The sequence below is a fragment of the Myripristis murdjan genome, chromosome 1, assembly GCF_902150065.1.
Source record: "Myripristis murdjan chromosome 1, fMyrMur1.1, whole genome shotgun sequence".
Taxonomy (NCBI): Eukaryota; Metazoa; Chordata; class Actinopteri; order Holocentriformes; family Holocentridae; genus Myripristis; species Myripristis murdjan.
The window spans coordinates 26,511,114-26,531,182 of record NC_043980.1 but is presented as its reverse complement, the minus strand read 5'-3'; the positions used below and the strand labels follow the sequence as shown (position 1 = coordinate 26,531,182).

Below are 20,069 nucleotides of genomic sequence, written 5' to 3'. Positions count from 1 at the left end.
TTTATCCACTGTTCGTCTCCATGTTTCTCTCTCTCTCCCACTCTCTCACACTGCCTCCCCCATTCGTTACCTCTTCCTCCCCGTCTCCCTCACCATCACTTTCTCTACTGTTACTCCCTCCCTTATCCTGTCTTTCTCTCTCTCTCTCTCTCTCTGATCTGCTTTGTGAGTGTTATTTATACAGCAACAACCCACGCAGAGTAGAGCAGAGCAGAGCAGAGCGGTGAAGAGAGTTTGACTTGCCAAAGTGGGCATCACCTTAGAAATACAACATAACTCTTCTCTCCTTTCCTCCCCTTACCCATGCGCCACTCCGTTTCTCTGTCTTTATATCATGATGATTTTGCTCTCCATATTTCTTTATCAAGGTGACGCAGAGATTATCTTAATAGTTAAAGGGCAGAGGCTCCGATGGGAAAAAGAGCATCTGTACCACACACACGGGGGTGGGGGTGAAAAATATATTGCTGGATTTGACATGCTGTTTTGAGTTTTCTTTGCCAGCACAGAATGTATTATGGAAGGAATTTTAAACAGCCAGTGTCTATCATTATCATCGTTATGGATTAAAAAAGTAAGGTTGTCATTACATGCAACTGTGCTGACATATCTTCATAAATTCTTTTTAAGATTATTTTCCTATAGCATTTTTTTCCTAATTTGGAAATTAGGGTAGAACACCATCTGAACTGAGTCCTGTATTTAGGTCAGAGAAGTGGGCTCATGACTCAAAGTTTGCTGGAGTGAATTACAGACTAGCTGGCAAAACTTGTGGTGGTGTGGGAGAATGACAAATGCTCTCCCTTCCCTCATCACAACTGCCATGGTGCCACTGAGCAAAGAGCATAAATCCCAGATGTTACACAGTGGAGCTGCTCAGTAGCCAACAGGAGAGAAGTGAGGCTGCGCCAGGCAGCTCTCAGGTGTGAATCTGTTCAGCTGTATGAATGTGAACCAGGATGCTGATGAATACAATATGCATGCTATGTCAGCCTTACATGAATAAATACAAGGAAAATAAACCCCATCGTCGACCCCAAATGCCTCTCTCACATTAAATCTCTCACTGACTTCAACTGTCTTTTCTATCATTTGTTCTCATTATTTCTAAAGAATTCAGTCTGTAGTCGCCTTTTTTATGTGGCGCAGGTAAAATGAAAATAAGCTCTGAATAGCTTTTAGTTACAAAGACATTTAAGTAACATCACACTAGAGGGAGTGATGTTACTGTGATTATCTACAACCAAATCACAGCCATGCTGATATTCAGTATTACAGCATGACCTCATGTGTTATATTGCCTTTATATAACAATTTTACAAACAGCAACATTTATCAGCTAATGGTAATAAGCGACAACAGATTATGAGATATCTGTTTAATCAATTTTTGGCTCCACTCATATGTGCTCATGGTACTTTTAAGCCCTGAGAGTTGCCTGTAATCCAACGCTTTCCAACCTTCATCTTAACCATAACTCTAACCACAATCACAGTCTGGGAGGCAGCTCTGCCACAGGGGGGGCACAAAGCACACCAAGTGGCCATATCCAGGCTCCTTCCAGTGCTGTTTTTAGAAACAAGTCCATTTTTGTGCCGTCACTGTGCAAAGTGTGCTACGGTGTAGACTGCAGTAGTTAATGTAAACAACAGTTATTACAGAGCACTTGTAGAAGTGATACAGAATAGTAAAACCTCAGAGCGATGTTGTACTGAATATCAGCGCTGATGGAATGCCTCCTGTCCAATGAAATCACTCAACTGGAGCTGTGGTGTAATCCATTCTGAAAGACTTCAAAGTGTGTGTGTGTGTGTGTGTGTGTGTGTGTGTGTGTGTGTGTGTGTGTGTGTGTATCCTGGGTTCAACTCTGGCCCTTTGCTGCATGCCATCCCCTTCTCTCTCTCTCTCCCGCCTTGTCCATGTCATGGGCTAGCTCATCCACTACCAAGAACTGTTTGTTTTCATAATTTAGCCTTTTATCATTGTTAAAACATTTTCACTAAATTGATACTTCTTAAGCCTATTTAAGAATAGCCTGTGTTATTTATTCAACTAATGCAAATCAATGTTTTTTTCTTTCAGTGTTAAACTGAAATATATCTGAAAATCATGCTCACACCCCATTTAGTCAGGTTTTCTCAAACTGTTGTCAAATAATATTTCATTCAAATATTAAAAATGCATGGTTCTTAAACACAATGTGAATTATTTAGGTCTTTCAACAAGTCATGAAGATATTAAACACAGTGATAAAGATATTGACAAAATTAATATGCTACTCTGTTTTGCTAGGTCTTTGAGAAACTTGGAAAAAGGACTGTGGCTGAAAAATGTTTTCCAGTTGTTTGTGCAAATGTCAAAAGAGCTTGCTGAGGCACTCTGGGGGGAAAACGTCTCCTGTGTGCTGAAACACTGGAGACATTTTCACAAACAAGCCATTTTCAGCCAAAGCAAGACCAGACAGACCTAAAGTGGCCTCTTCATCTGAGGACTTGTGTGTCAAGCCAACATCTTTGAGACAGCACATCTGCATCCAAGACACAAAGCCAAGTGAACAAAGAACCTCCAACTCCAGTTAGTAAAAATGTCAATTCGCAAATGGCAGTAGCATTAAGGGGAGAGAAGCCGTTTCCTAACAAGTTTTTTGACAAGAAAAATAAGTCTAAATGTTCAGCATGGACCAAACAATACCAACATATCACTGTCGAAAATCTGAAAGAAATTCATGTTTACAGATGAATAAAAGTTTGAGCTTAGTGGTCACAATTGGAAAGCTTATGAGAAGAGGCAGCTGCATGAGAGGTTACTGTAACGGTGGATAAAACCTACAGTCAAATGTAACAGATTAAATGTTGCCACAATTTATTTGTAATTTTGTGTACAATTTGTCTATAATTATGTCTTCTTTTAAGAGGGTGCGATTGCCAAGCCAGTCGGAGGGAGGAGAGCGCTTATAGTGGTGGGACTATTAATAGAAAGTTAATACTACCTTCTCATCATTCTGCAGAGAACAACCTGTTGAAGCACAGCGTACGCTTCTCTGCCTCGTCTTTGTCCTGTTTTACATATTAGTAATGTGCATAGACACACAGAGTGTTATGAATATAATACATAGGAAGTTAGGAGCATATTTCTCCAGATGTAGGTACGTTTAATCATGCATTTGTTCATGTTTGCATAATTAGTAGTGATAGAGTAGTGAAGATGATTAGTTAAACACATGTTTAATTGCTTCGCCCATTGTTCTATCTTGAAGGTGTTCACTTCTTTTTTTGCGGTTAACATTTAATGTGTTGGCTGATAATAAATGCTAGTCGTTATTATTAGTCTATTAGTCTTATTATTTGCTAGTCTTTATTTGAGCAACTGCAACTGACCCAATTTCCCCTCTGGGATCAGTGAGGTATTTCTGATTATTTCTGATTATTTTCATGTTCTAATGTTGTGTGTATGTGGGCATGAATTCAGCATACATCTGAGTTGATGTTAATTTAGCAGCCATCTAGTAATCTTGGCTAGCGTTATCACTCTGAAGCAGATCAAGTAGTCAAGTCAACTCAAATAGCTTGATGCTAGTATACCTACTGAGTGCAGGGAGAAGGTTTAGTCTACATTTGTTAGCACTATATACTGTTTGCTGAAATATGTGTGAGTATTGACAGACACAGTGACTGCTATTTTTACTGTAACAAGGGTTAAACAAATACCAAACCATGTGTTTGGGCTGTTTTTCAGCCCTTTTCTCGCCTTCTCCAAAGTTTGTTGCAAAAATATCAAAATTAGCCTACTCTTGCCATACTGTTGGAGGGCAGAGAGACAGGAAGGGAGAGGAGGAGTGGAGAGGAGTGACTTTTGCAAAGAGGTCACATGCACACAATGTTACTGCTGGGATACCATAGTGGTCGGATAAAATCTCACAGTGCACATGTAAGTTTGCACTCACTAGAGTAGCAGTTTAAGTTTATCATCTTCACATTTACAGTAACGTTTGTGGTATTCTCAGCTTGCTGATCAACTGATGAGTAAGTTCATGTTCCTTACAGCTAGGCTCGTTCAAGTGCCCAACCACTGCTGATGCCCAGCCACCAACTGATGGTCAAAAGCAGCACTCTGGAGGTTTGCTTAATGATTGTCAGGCAGGCAGCTGGCAATTGCACAGCATGATTTTTAGGTAATCCATGGTAATCAAGAGCAAAATCAGTATTTGAATACCTTTTTTCCCTGCTTTTAACAGAGGACACTGCGCATTTTCTCTTGACACAAACAGATCCACTGCATTCTCCACATACCGGCATGACCCTGAACAGTAGATCCATGACCTGGACGTGTATCAGTCTCAGAGTCTGTTGATATAAGCTACTGTTGTCATATTATCCATTCCCAACAGAACATGATGCGCTTCAGGGTGAGAAACACCACTAAGACCTCCAGATAATTTATGACCACTGGAGACCCCTGCTTCAGAGACCCCTCACTGACCGACCCTCATATATTCTGCCATAACCCGACAAATTCACATTGCATCTCCCCCGTCATAGCGAAGCTGCACATTCCTGCACATAATTGCTGGCAAAGCCTCAAATTCCAAACAGCCCCAATGATCTTGAATCGAGTGAAGGTTAATCAGATATGACAGACATTGTAAAATACTTCTCAATTGTAAGAGGGCTAAAATGAAAGTAATTACCATTATTCGGCTCCTATAATATAAAATTCTACTAAAATGTTTGACATCACGTCAAAGGGTCAATTTGGCCGTTGAAGTAAAAAGGCAGTGGCTGAAGTCACCGTGGCAAGCCTCTTTGAACATTGCTGGATTTCATATCACTCTCTATATCGGTGGTGTCCAGTCACAAGGTACAGAGATCAGAGGATGTACATTGTGCTTCCAACCAATTACCGTGGCAGGTGAGCTCAATAAGTAGTTGCACGCTCACTCTCCTTCAATTTGTCTATCTCCATTTGTACCTGCACTCACTAGCATCTCTCTCTCTCTCTCTCTCTCTCTCCTGCCCCTCCCTCTCTTTCTCTCTCTCTCTCTCTCTCTCTCTCTGGGCCAGTTGGTGAAGGGTTGTTTTTCTCCTCTGAGGGAGAGAAGAACTTCTTAACATGGAGGAAGAGGAGTGGAACTGACATCAACATGGTACGCCTCTGACACATGCTTCACTCAAATCTTATTTTTCTCCCTTTTTCTGTTTCTTTTTCACTCTCCCACCTTCTATACCTCTCTCCTTCTCCTTACCTCCTGCCCAGTAGAACATGTGAAGCACATGGATGGTAGATGCCCCAAGGCATGTGCCTGTACTCTTAGCACATATGGCTGCCTGTACACTGCTATATCAGTATGTATGCAAGTGTGAGCACTTACTGTGTAATGTGCAGTAGTGCACTTCTTATCTGTCTCTGATGCATGCTTGTGTAACCACTTATCAATATTATGTATGCAGGTGGAACTATGGATGCCATCATAATGAATCATAATGTAACCTAACACCTTATCAGTTTATAACATGCTTCTGTACTAATTATCATTGCTAGACAACCATTATGAGCATTATGCAGAAGTAAGTGATCCACTCATGGAAGGTGTTAAATGCACTGTAGTACTAAAAGTATTTGTAAAGTATTTACAATTGTAAAGTATTTACAATCTGAGTTCGAAATTTGAATATACTGTTTCAACTATTAGTACGATTGAGAGGCAATACTAAATCAAAAAACCTATTCCTCCTCAATATCAGCTATGAAAATAAGAGTGCACTGTTTGCACTTGAGAAATTATTGATGTGAGACAGAGAAGCAGCTATTGGTCCCTAAAGAGCTGCAACTTTGTCAAACACCTCCCTAACTATGATTGATTGGGTTGTATCCCTGTTTGTTGGATTTGGTCTGTTTGATAATTGGATAGTTAGGAAATACACTGGTGCCTGCAGAAGGTGCCTGCTCTGGAGAGTGCATCCCTTTGTTCACACACCAATCACGATGACAGTGTGCAGATCAATGGTAGCTTTGCAGATGGATCATCACACCAGAATAGCAAAACTTTAAGCCTGCAACCTAACTTTGTTCAGTTACTAGTTTGTTACTTGAAACCTTCCTGCAGACACAGTGAGTGCTGAAAAAGCCTGCGCTTGTCCAGGTTTATGTCTTCCATTGATTTTACAAAGTTTTAGCCACATTCTCCTCAAGGATTATTAAAGCATTACTACACCAGAGGGAATGCTGATCTACAGAACTGGGCCTTTGGCCTCGTGCCTACAACCACAGCACACCAGTGCCAACATCGCACAAAATATCACAAACTCAAGCTTATTATTGTGATTATCCTACAGTTTCATTATTAATTCATTATTGATTTTTTATTAGCTGCGGAGAAAATGATTCTCCAAAGAAAAACAGAGGCTCATTACAAGCCTGATATATTTATTTGGCAATGTAATACTTTTGAACACATCCTACTCAACTGCTGCTGTTAGATTGGTGAACTGTCTCTGGGTATCAGCTATCACAGTTCAATGGATCAACCATTTCTTTGTATCAGTGTAGTTTCAGGAACTAAGGGTAAAAAAAGATAAAGTGATACATATATCTATAAATGTGGTTGGAGTGCCAGTACAGGGAGATATGCCACTTAGCCAGTCAAAATGTGAAATTGACTGTGGTATAACAAAGTTCATCTCACCCATTCTTATTTTGAAAAATGCATTAAATGTAGACAGCCTCCTTTTAATGTTGTGGCCAGCTCCAAATAGGCTTAATATCAGGCCAATACTTGATCATCAGCCTTTTTATGAGTTCTTGGGGAAAAGAAAACAATCTGCCTTTTTGCAGAGCTTTATCAATGTAATTGTTTTCTTTTGTAGTAATACTAGTGGGGGGTGGCCAGGTGACTCACTGTGTAGAGTGCATATCACTCACTACTTAGGTTAACTTAGCCGCAGCGGCCTCCCATCCAGCCCAGACCCTTTGCTGCATGTCATTCCCTCTCTCTGCCCTGTGTTTCCAGTCTATTCCCACTGTCTCTCTCTAATAAAGCAGATATGCCAAAAAATAATATCAGTGGGGTGGCACGATGGATCAGTGGTCAGCATCTCACACTAATAACCTGGATTCAGTGCTGCTCTGTGTGGAGTTTGCATGTTTCCCTGTATCCATGTGGGGTTCCCATTTCCTCCAATATTCAAATAACATGTGAGTAAGGTGAACTGATGAGTCCAAGTGGCCCATAGGTGTGAATATGAGTGTCTCTCTTTCCAGAGCTAGCCCAGGGCATAAGCGAACTGAGCGCTTACTTAGGGCCCCATGGCCACTAGGGGGCCCCCTAGAACACTTGAAATGTCCCTTGAAATTTTTGATGATATGATGATAATAAAAATGCAATTTCAACGTTAAAGCAACACTAAGTGACAATTTTGCCTTAAAATAACAGGTTCAACATAATTTTTCACTGACATGTAATGAGCAGGGTGGTGCCTCAGTCACGGCCACCCTGTGCCCTGAAAGTCTGTTCCTGCACTGTGGGAGTTTGGTGGAGCGGGTCGCCGACAGGACGTGCTGCTAACAGATGTTAGCAGCATGCTGTCTATGGTTCAGGTTTCCAGAGCTAAGCATGATAACATTACTCTTCTGAGTTGTTTGTGTGTTTACATATCTGTACATAGTTTTAAAAAATAATTATTCAGCTTTATATTTTATTCTTGAACCATTAATGCTATCTAATTACAATTCCCTCTGTTCATTTTATGTCATTATTTAGTTATTTATTTAATATTGTCTGTTTTTTACATTTCAGTGTTTTATTTTTTCATTTAAGAAGGAAACTTTACTAGGGAGGAGCTGTTTATTTAAGGAATTTGCTTTTAATAGTTAATTGTTGCTCTGCGCTGATGCACACTGCAAATTTTGTAAAGAAATTAAAGTGATTAACTTGTTTATAGTAAATGCATTGTCTGCTAGTTTATTTTGTTACTTTTCAATACACCACATTCAGTATGCCACTTACTGCACAACTTTGAATATTATGATGCAAATTAACACCAGACCTCTGGTGAGTTTGCTACCTTTTAAGATTAAAAAACATACGAGAGTGAAACCATGCCAGGTTGCAAGCAACACAGGTACAACTAATAAAATTAATAATGGTTGTGTTAGAGTTACACCCGGTGTGTGAATGATCAAGCACTGACAATAGTCAATAGTGTTGGCGGTGCTGAGGGGCCCCCATATCAAATTCTACGGTGGCCGAGAACCGCCAAATGCGCTGCAACGGCCAAATGTGTCTCAGTTACAGAAACCAGCTTTTTATTTTAAACACACGGGATGGAGAGCGAGATAGAACAGCTGACTGAAACAATCTACATGCAAATGTGCAGCCTTGTAACGTCTGGTGTAAAATATGATAAAATAAACGTCATGTAATGTGCAGCGTTGTACAGTGATATAAACATATATAAATATAACTGAATAAAAGTCACATTACCGTTCCCGCTGTATGCTGAAACACCGTGTTTTAGTCAGCTGTTCTATCTCGCTCTCCATCCCGTGTGTCTCTCCATTGGGCTGTTACGCTGAGAGCGCCCCCTGCAGGTTTGGAGTTATGAAGCGTTTTTCTTTTGAAGATGCTTTCTTGGTTTGAATCGTTTTGTGCTTTGATCGTTTCTGTATTTGCAGCGCGTTTGATGATGACGAAGTTGTCTTTGTTTTTTGCAGCACCTTTTTTTCATTTGCACCACGTTCCTCTTTTTGCACCTCGTTTAGACTTGTGTTTGAGTTTGTGAATTTGGATCGTTTCTGTACTTGAAGCTGGTTTCTGTAACTGAGACGCATTTGGCTGTTGCAGCGCGTTTGGCGGTTCTCGGTCACCGTAAAATTCTGCTTTGAGCACCATGAAGGCTTGGGCCAGCGCTTTCTCTATCTATTTTAGCCCTGCAATTATGCTAGTAGAAAAATAATGAATGACAAACAGTATTGGCACAAACAGGTGCCAACCCAACACTGACAGGTGCCAGTGGTTGTGCACAGCACACCACGAGATGCTTCCAAAACAAAACGCTACAACTGTGTACCAGATGTAAATTTGCACCTCATGGTCCAAACAGCTTGGAAGGTGTTTTACCCACACTGCATCATCATGCTGTGTATGAAAGGTAGACTCTGTTTGAGAAGTCATGGATTCTATATGAAGGTGTGTTCACTATGGCTTTAAGGTGTTTGTCAGATATTTGTTGCAACACTTTTGTCTTCATTTGAATTCCTAAAAACCCTATTGGCTGTCCTACATCTTAATTACTTGTGAAATGCATTTTCCCAACAGTGTTTCTCCCTGATGCTTTGGGAAATGCTATTTTTCATCAACAAAATTTCACTGAGCATATATTAGCACAACAAAGGATTACTGTCCTTGAATGGAATTTTAGAGCATAAATTCAAACAGTAACACTGAGATGAATTAAAAAAGCCTGATTGATAGTGTTTTTGTATAAGACAATACAGACAAAATGTTACTCAGCTGTGATTTTGTTTTCTTTAACTATCTTTATTGCTCATTAGAAAAAAATCAAATTGCAGAATGCTATCTCCAACTATCACAGTCATCCTCCCTATTTCAAATATGCAGACAGAAAAAAGCTAGAGCTCTCTGAAAGAACAGGGACTCTACTGCTCATCACCATAGTCATCACGAACATCATCATTGTCACCATAATCATCATCGTCTTTGACATTACCACCACCATTGTCATCATCATCACAATCAACTGGGACAATAGTGTCCATATGTTACAGGTTGGCCTATGGGGTATAAAAGCTTATCAATTTCTAGAGTAAGTTTGACGTTAGTGTCAATGGCACATTTTTGGACAATTATTATCCAACCTTTATTATTATATCAGGAGTCTGATATAACAAGGGGGTTACATAGTCTAGGGGCAGCAAATGTAATATCAATGTAATATATCAGCAAAAGCAAAAGTGTATATGTCTCTTAAAGGCAGAATGAGAGGGATTTGTCAGTTGTGAAAAAAATTCTGTCACCGTCATGGGAAAAAAAAAATCTGTCGAGCATGTCATGCTTCATCCTCATCCACTCCTTTAGGGCTCACTAGTAGGTGAAAGCGAACTTTGTTCACATGGTGTTTTACCTCATTGTACTTCCTTTTTTCCGCAGTCCATGTCTGTGGGAGCTACACACCAAATGCCCAAAGGCTAATGCCCAGAAACATCTCAAGCACGGCAAGACACGAAAATACAGGCAGAGGGCAGGGACTCTGCAGATACACACACCGCTACACACTTCTAGTGGGTTATGACCCACTAGAAGTGGGGCCCAGTGATGATTGAGAGGGATTATTTTTGTATGATTCGATACATTGTTTTTTGGAAAATCCTTCTCATTCTTTAATCTTCAAACTAAACTGTGGAACATCCAAGGGCCTGATGTCAATTAACTAACGGCTCTAGAGGGGAATCGGGGACACAGAAAACCAGAGGCATAAGAAGAGGAGCGGAAGAAATCCCTTTCAGCGCCTTAAAAACAAAGAACACCAATTTTGAATTGCAATGGAAGCCACTGACAACAGGCCAATGAAGGGGTGATACGGTCCACCTTCCTGGAGCCAGTTAGAGGCCTGGCACTGTGCTTTCCTGACTGCAGGCAGGACATGGAAGACTGACTTATATGTGCAAGTAGTTACAGTAATCCAGAGGGAGGCAGAGAAAGGCTTGAATGTGTTTCTCTGGATTTTGGAGAAAAACAAAAATATTTGTTTTTGGCTGAAAAAAATGTCCTCTCTCCACTCTAGTTGACTCATTTAAGAGCCAAATCAAAGACTGCATCAAGATTTTTGGCATAATGTAACATTTGTGGCTAAGTGGCCCAAATCATTTGTAGAATTTTTTCTAATGGAATCGGGGAATCCAAATAAAACAATTTCAGAGTTGGCCATGTTTAGCTTAACAAAGTTTTGAGCAAGAAAGTTTTGTCATCAAGATATTTACTGCAGTTATTAAAGGTCACTGATCACTAGACCTGGGCCAGAGTTACAGCAGGGTATTGTCCGCATACAGTGACTGCTCAACCTCTTCAAGCTGACAGATTGCTTTGCATCCCTTTGCACCTCCTGTGAAAAATATACCAAAACCACATCACACAGACTATTGCTGACAGTCAATATATAGCACTTTCTAAAATAATCCTCTGTGCCAGAAGGTGGCAGTAGTCTCAAAAAAGTTAACTAGCCTCAGCATCGCAAACAGGAAAGAAACAAACTGGTGCTAGCCCTTTATTTTTACAACACCCACCGAGTCTATTCAAATGGTTTTGTTGTGTGAAATTGGGAATATGGTTGATGAGAAGTTACAAGTGGCACTGGTTTGTCTATATGGTTAGTTAGCTTATGAGCCAGTTAGTATAAAAAAAGAGACATACAAAGAATCTCTATTTATCCTCTGGCCAATCAGAAAGCTTTTGATGGCCTCTGCCGCCAATTCAACATGCTGAATCAGCCGGGGGGCAGCTGAGGAGGGCTGATGAGGGCTGAAGGTGCGTGACTACAGGCATTCTTTGGCCACAGACGGCCCAAGAGAGACAGACAAGAGCTGTGGGCAGACTTGGCTTGGTGCATCAGGGGCTTTACCGTGCAGGGAAATGCAATGTGTATAAATGGAGAAGACAACTGGAACAGGATCTTGCAGAACCCCTAAAGAGATGCTAGACAAGGATGATAAAAAAAAAAAATGCCTTAAGTGACGGAGAGGGTTCTGCTGCGATTGTTTGCCGTGATTAAGCCAGAGCAGTGCTGCTAACACCAACCTTGCGCTCGAGATGGTCAGGCAGAATGTCCTAATTCACCATGCTAAAGACAGCACTGAATGGCAAAAGTGCAGGGGAGGGCATGCAGGGAACTGTCACTGAAAAATATGCTCTATTTAGAAAATGCCTGTATATATTTCAATTGGAAACAGTATAATCAGAGGGGACTTTTATTTTCCAGTTACATAAATAGGTTTTAGATTTGCCTCTATGTACAAAATCAAACTGTTAAACCAACTGTTAACTGTTGATTAAGTTTGATTTTTTTGAGAAATCAACACACACACAGACACACACACACACACACATGCAAGCACAACTACACACTCTCTCCATCTTTCTCTGTCAAACTCACTCACTCACTCACTCACTCACTCGCTCGCTCACTCATTCACTTGCTTACTAAGTCTTTCTCCCAAACAAACAAACAAACACACACACACACACACATACACACACACACACAAAAACACACAGCACACGGACTAGCCTTTCGCTTGAAGCTTCTTTCAAAAGGTTTATAGAATCTTAAAATAGCAGTGTGGTCTGTGAGCACAGGGATTAAAAAAGAGAGAGCAACTATAGAGCTGCTGTACTGTGACATCACACACACACACATACACAAAAATCATACAATCCTGCCAGGAGCCAACTGCATACAGAAACACACACACATATACTCACACACTCACACACAACCCTGCCACTGCCATCCCATTGTACTCCCCAACTGGGGCGTGAGAGAGGGAGGAGAGCAGGGGGGATGACAAGAGAAAAGGAAAGGGGATAAGGTTGGCATGAGGTGACAGGAAGAAAGAGAGCAAGTAAAAGACATGGAGGATGACTGAAAAATAAAAAAGAATGTAAGAGAGTGATGGAGAGAAAAAGCAGAAGAGCATTGACTGTGTGTGAGGATGAGTGTAAGAGAGATGGCAGTGGTGAAACACATACAGAGTAAGAAAGGCAAAAACAGACATATAGAGAGCAGCCACACTGAGCTGCAAAACAATTCAGAGATATTGCAGAAAAAGAGAGAGTTAGAGAAACAGAGAGGCAACGATGAGAGATACGGCCATAGAAGACTGGAAGGCTGGCAAGGGACCGGCGCTGTAGTGTGCAGTGTTTGAGGCTGAGCGGAAGTGAGTGCTGACAGTTCTTGGAGTGACACATGTGCACACACACTCTTTTACACGCATACACACACACACACACACACACACACACACACACACACACACACACACACATACGCACCAACAGAGGGTCCAGCTAAGGCAGTTCTCTGTTTGTGTCCTTAATCAGAGGAACCTGTTGGCTGATAGCAGACCTTGCTGGCTCCATTACTAAGTACAGACAGACACACAACACACCAACACAGCCTGTGATGTATGCTAAACAGCAGCAGCAGCTCTGCTGAGGAGAGATTGACATCTCCAGCAGCCGTTTCCAACAAACAAACAACAATAACTGAGACTCGCCGCCAACACAGACAGATAAACAAGACAGAGAGACACATAAACAGACAGTTACACAAACGCACGCGCACACGCAAACACACTGTAAATAATGTTTTCCAAAACAACTTCATATACTTCAGAGGAAAAGAAAACTGTTGTTTAAACTTGAAACTGAAAATTGGGCCTGTCTCTAATTTAGAGCTTTCTTAGATTTACATATTTGAATGGTTGGACAGCGCTCCCCAGACTTTCTCCCCTGTTCAAATAATTGCTTTTTCACAACAAACTTAGCTATTGGTTTAGTCTGTAATAAAGGATTTGCATATATCTTTTTAGGGATAATTGGTTGTTTTCACTATGTTGTCACTTTAAGTAATGACCAGCAACTTTTTCATTCAAACATGTATGGGTCCATTGCCACTGGTGCCCTTTGACTTGGTGCATTTTGGGAGAGTACAAATAGTAGGAGAATAGCCTGGGGGTGGTGCTAGAGGCAAGGTCACGAGGGTATCACAATTGACAGGGTTCATCGTCTGGGCAAAATAAATGTGCTTTCCAAAGTTCATGACAATCCGACCAATAGGCACCAGAGGAAAGGTAATGAGGTCGTCACAATCAAGAGGAAACTTCCTTTGGGGAGACTGAATGCACTCACTAAATATTATGGTAATCTGCTAATTAGATTTAGTATGAGTACTTTGAGCATATTACTTGGCCATCCATCCATTACATCTACGTATGTTGCGTACTGTACAAGTCAAAAGTTTGGCTTGAAGGTGGCACTATAGGGAAGGTCATGAGGTCACCAAAACTGACTGGGTTCCTTTTCTGTGGCAAATGAATGTACCCACCAAATTTCATGGTAATCTGCCCCATAGATTTCGAGATATTTTGCCTTGGGGTTTAAGTGTTGAATTGACAGACATGTAGACAGAGACAGATGAAAGGATGGATCAACACGGCCATCCTCAGGTGCTGCCTGCCAGTGGGGCAAAATGTACAATTTGGTGTTTTTTACTGCTGATTGATGGCATGTAATAATGACTCAACATGTAGTCATTTCATGAAAGCTTTTACATTTGCTGTCCTAAACGCTCAGTGATGAGAAGGACATTCCTGGGGAAAAAAAAAAATCCTCTGTCAATTATGCTGTGATGCATTTTACGATTACGGAGGCAGCAAGAGTGATTTGTTTAAATAAATAAGAGAACAGCTGGGTCAAGGCTGAACAGACAGACAAAAGAGCAAAACCAACAGAGACTCACAGTTCATCAACAGAATATCCAAACTAATAAAAACAAACAAATAAATTGCTCAGACGAAGCTACGTGTGCTAGAGAAGAAAGTGAGAAGATGAGAAGGAATAATGAGGAGTGATGCAAATGTGGCTCTGTTTTCTTTTGACTGGTAGGTTTTGCTGTTTAAGTTTATTAGCTGCAGTCTACACTGAGACACACACTACATTAACTGCAAAACACCACACAATGACTGCTTAGCACCAAAAGTGTTGCCACAATCATGAAATAATGTTATAATTAAGGAAATATTAATGTCACTGAAATTTGTCTTTTGCAGTAACTTAGAGTTGCTACATGTAAAACTTTCACAATAAACGCTTCAAATTTGCAGTATTAGCCTACGGTACTGCGGTGTCTTCGGGCTTTCTGTGCCCGGCATGCTTTTTTTTTTTTTTTTTTTGCTTAGCCTATCAGGGGATTTCATTTTCCCATTGTGCTGGTTCTGAAGCATTAACAGTCTACGAGAAAGGAATTCAAAGACTCACAACAAATCATTGTCAAAACTCCCTATATTCCGCATAGAAGCAAAAAGCAGATCAGCTTCTATTTTAAATGTCATGGTTTTTGTTGGTGTTTAGGTTTTCTGTTGCTCCCATTGCAATCCCCACCGCTGATTTGACTGGGATTCCAAATTTAAACTTTGTGTGTGTGTGTGTGTGTGTGTGTGTGTGTGCATATGTGTGTGTGTGTGTGTGTGTGTGTGTGTGTGTGTGTGTTTTTCGGGGTTCTTTGTTCTAGCAACACTCGCTGAGTACCTCAGCAGACAGAACAGTACTAAACGCTGTAGTGGTTTAGTCACCATAGAAACCGCACTAACCCAGCTTCTCTCTCTTTCTCTCTCCCCCTCATTCTCTTTCTTTCTTTTCCTGTCCCTTTTTCTTTCTCTCTATCTCTCTCTGTTTCTCTCTCTCTCTTTCTCTCTCTCTCTCTCTCTCACACACACACACACACACACACACACACTGGGGTTCAAGGCTAGCCAGATTTCCCAAAGCCCTCTAACATAGCCGGCTGTTTCTCTTCACAGCCCCAGCCACCAGAGAATAACAACTGTGGATGCGAGAGCAGAGAGACACAGGAAGAGTGAGAGACACGACAATAGGAGAAGACAGAAAAGAAGGATAGGGTGGCAGTGGAGTTGGTGGGGAGGAGGAGAGGCGAGAACAGGAGAGGAAGAAAAGACAGCGAGATTGGGCTGGAGGAGACAGGGAGACACCACGGAGTGAAAAGATAAGGAGCAAGAGAAAGAATGAAAGGTGAGGGGAGGGAAGGAGTGAGTGAGTGACACAGCCGTGTATCTTCTGCCGGTGACAGCAGGTAAGGGGAGCAGGTGTTAAATATTAAAACGACTCAGCAGAGAGCCTGGGCAAATGGCCCCTACAGATATGGGACATCCCAGGCTGCGACACACAAAGATACATCCCTCCCACGCGCACATATACACCCACACACACACATAAATACACAGACATCCAGGGCAGCATCCCACCACAGTAGCAGAGCAAAGCAGAAAGAACATGCATGTTTAATTTACAACCTTCCATTTCAGCATGTTCATGTTCTTATCCTACACACTGTGACCCCCAACCCCCACCCTCCATCCCCCGCACACCAGCAGGAAGACGAGAGAAGAGGTGAACAAGGGAGGTGGGGAGTGAGCAAGCACATATGGGGTGAGGTAAAGTGAACAACATTTCTTATTTCCCAAAGCGGTCCCTCTGTAATGGAAGTGCAACATTCCAAAGTAATCTTGTTCCTCTGCTGGGCCCCGGGGCCCATGCCTCCCCCGCCCCCCTCTGCACAGCGCCTCCGTGTTCCCTAAACATGTCTCCCTTTTTTGCAGTGCAGCAGCACACCACGGGCTGCTCCATACTGAAATGCACTGTTTGGGATGAGGAGGGAGGGATGGGGAAAGAGCAAAAGACAAAGAGGGAGAGAGAGAGAGAGAGAGAGAGAGAGAGAGAGAGAGAGAGAGAGAGAGAGAGAGAGAGAGAGAGAGAGAGGAGAGAGAGAGAGAGAAAGAGTGGTCCACTGATGTATCACAGGACTGACCCAGGTGACACTGACTGAACGAATTAATCAGTTTTCACACAGAAACAATGGGCTCGGCAAACCCACATGGGTCAAGTAGCACTCCGAATTGTTCAGCAGCTAAAATTCTTTGATTTTTTTTTTCCTTTTTAGCTCTGATGCAGTCGGGGTAGAATTCATTTTGAACATTACCAGTTCTGGCAGAGGTACAGGCAGAAGTACAGTGTAGGCAAAAACAAACAAGGAAAAGCAAAAACATTCACGAAGCCGACGAAGCTTCCAGGGTTTGTCCCAGGCTAATAGATCAAAGTTTCAATTTGAATCACATACAATAAACAAAGACTAGTTATGCATGTATGCATTTGTTTATATAAACATACTTATTCTTTCATTAATTCATTTATTTGTTTAGTTAGTTATTTGCTCCCAACACAATAATGTGTGAATGCATGTGCGTGTGTGTGTGTGTGTTTGTGTGTGTGCATGTAGCCCATCTAAATTGATGACGACTGGGAATGTTTTAAATAACCTCTGTAACTGCTGTGCATTTATCACAGTTGTCTGAACTAAAACATTGTGAGAAACCAAACTAACAATGCCTCTCAGCTTACACTACAAAATGCCTGGCTGACTATTTATTGATTGCTTGTGTTTCTGGGATGTGTTTTGTCCTTACTTAAAGTAGGCAGGAGGACTTTTCTTATTTACAGAAAAGGCCTGCGGGAATAATTGCAGGGGGACGGTTAGTTGCAGGTTACACACATATACACGCTCATGCTCGCACCTGGGAGCTGCCAAGAACGACAGCAGTCTTGTACAGCTGACCACTGAGCAGCTCCATTAGAGCAGCTGGGGGTGAAGTGCTTCATTTAAGGGCACATCAGGAATAGCTGGTGAAGGAGGGGGAAGTACAATTCATTCACTTACCCCCCCATGATATACTTAGCTGGGGGTTCATACCAGTGACCCTCTGGTCGCAACCTCACTCATGCTACAGCTGCCCCCTGTCTATCTCCCTCCTGTCTCCCTCTCTTTCTCACTGCCTCTTTTCTGTTTTTTTTTTTGTTTCCTCACACACACATACACAACTAATGCACCCTCCATCAACTATTACTTCAAAAGCCTGCTGTGCTGCAGAAGTTATTGGTTCCTGTGTTTCAGCTGCGGTGCCCGAAGAGATTTTAAAGGCTAAAGAACCGGTTGTGTTTTTATCAAAGCTTCTTCAGTCAGTCTGTCAGTCGGCGAGGTCTACCGAGTCAGTACCAGAGAGAGAATTCAGTGAAGAAAGAGACATACAACTCCAGCTTTGCATTGATCAGCACACCAAACTATAACAAGCGCCCAGTTTTACAGGATATCTTTGCTTCTTTTTCCTTTAGAAACTAGGAATCTGTTTCTCTGGCATATTACCCATCAATCCAAACATTTGTGTCATTGATTTAACCAACATTTAGCAGCTTACCCCACCACTTAGCTCTGTTTCTACTCTAGAGAGACAACTAGACATTTAAAAGGATCTGACAAGGCAACACTGACAGGAATAAAAGCTTCCAATACCACAGAATATGTCTTAGTGTGTGTTCAGTACATCAACATTTTCAGACAGTTTAAGTTTGAAATTTTAGTGAACTACTTTTTACTGAATTGTGTCCAGTTACAAATGGGCACAAAGTTTACAGAAATTTAGAAAATACAAAAATAACATATTTATCAAAAGCTCATTTTTTTCATATACCCATTTGCTGAAGACATATCTTTCAAGTGGGAGCTTTGGAAAGGACTATATTTGAGTGGATTGAGGGGCTTTGCAATTTTTCATGCTGTAGCCCATCGGATTGCATTGGATTGTGTCAAGCATTTTGGGTGGACTGAGTTGCTAAATACGTAATCTGTGAATGAAACGAGTGTACAAACTGATTGCTAGCACACCAGGACATTTAAAAAAAATATATAGTGTAGGTTGAAAAGAATTATCCTTTAACATTTAGAGCTGGCTGAGAGCAGGGATTACAACAGCCAAATCTCACTCTCCCAAACATGCACACTGTGGATTCAGGAAAGTAGGAGTAGGTTCAGTACTTGTGTGTGTGCATGTGTGTGTGTCTATGTGCGCATGCACACTCACATTTGTGCCCACACATGCCTGTGTGTCATAATCACTCACCTTGTCGGCCATAATCATAGAGGATCCTCCGTGGACTCCCAGGACTGGAAGTTGTGTCTGAACGGACAGGAAGTCAAGGATCTGGGCGATGGCCTCCTGATCAGTGCCATCAGCAAACACAATGCCATGGAGACGTGTGCGTGACAGAAGTTCACACACCTTGGGACACAACAAAACAAACTCAGATGTCACTCTGTGTCTGTGTGTGCATGAATCGTGTCAGAGTTTGGAATTAAAAACTGGCATTAGTATGGAGTGTGAGTATAGCAGCACTGTGCGTGTGCGACTCACCTGTGTAATCACAGACTTTGGGTCTGTCTGGTTGATCCTCAGTGTTACCACGTTGATGTCAAGAGCATCATCGGGACGCCGAGGCGGGCGTAGTTCCTGATCGGTAACAGGGCGTGTCTGTCCCAAGATCACACCCACACTGAGCCCTGGAGGCTTCTGGGACGCCACAGGCACCATGATGTGGGAGAGTAGGAGCACCATCCAGCCCACTACACCCATCATACCCTAAACACACAAACACAAACATAAACACAGAGTGATTGTGTGCACAGGCAGTAGAAGCTATCCCAGATCTCTACTTCACTGTCTGTCTTTATTTGAACATAAACAGTGCCGGTAGGCAATTCTAACAGAAAAGAGCCAGCTATGAATATATAAAATAACCCTGAAATAAGCACAATCTGATTTAACTGATAAGGCGGAAGTATTTATATTGCTGCAAGTGTAAAATTGTCTGTACTGATCAATAACATTCACTGTGATACAAATTTGTTTTAAAAAAGGAAGATATAAATAAAATTTCAACATCCTAACCCAGTTCCTGTCTAAGCTGAATCCAAGCCCCTGTTTCCAACTTCTGCTTAGACTACGTCTACCTTTTTCCTGTAATGTGAGCAGATCTGAGAGAGGCAGATGAGTAGAGGAAATGCAGTGTGAAATGCCTTGGGCTGAATGAGGGCTAATGAAACCATGATGCGAATGCTACGTTGCATCTCAGCCAATTTCTTACACCACCACAGTCCAGCAGAGCTGAAAAACACCCCGGGAGGAAACCATCACATCCACAAAATTAACCTACTGTGTCTGTATCACTTCACTCACCCCCCTTTCCTTGTTTTCCAACTTTGCATCTTTGTCTGCTAATCATTTTCATCCACTTCACTCATTTCCTCTTAATCTATTTGATGTTTTTCTCTGTCCCTCTTTCCGCCTTCCATATTCTGCCAATCTGTCTTTCCGGCAGGGTAAGTGTGTGTATCTGATCCATGTCATCTCACACCCGGCCTAATCAGGCCAGT

General features: G+C 41.7%; 1 protein-coding gene across 1 annotated transcript in view; it reads right to left on the bottom strand.

Annotated features, from left to right (window-relative positions):
- grin2ab (glutamate receptor, ionotropic, N-methyl D-aspartate 2A, b) overlaps positions 1-20,069 on the bottom strand; it is a 75,563-nt gene that overhangs the window by 39,917 nt on the left and 15,577 nt on the right. The window contains 2 exon segments of the mRNA XM_030067281.1: positions 18,760-18,918; positions 19,051-19,275. Coding sequence (XP_029923141.1) covers positions 18,760-18,918; positions 19,051-19,275 — 384 coding nt within the window.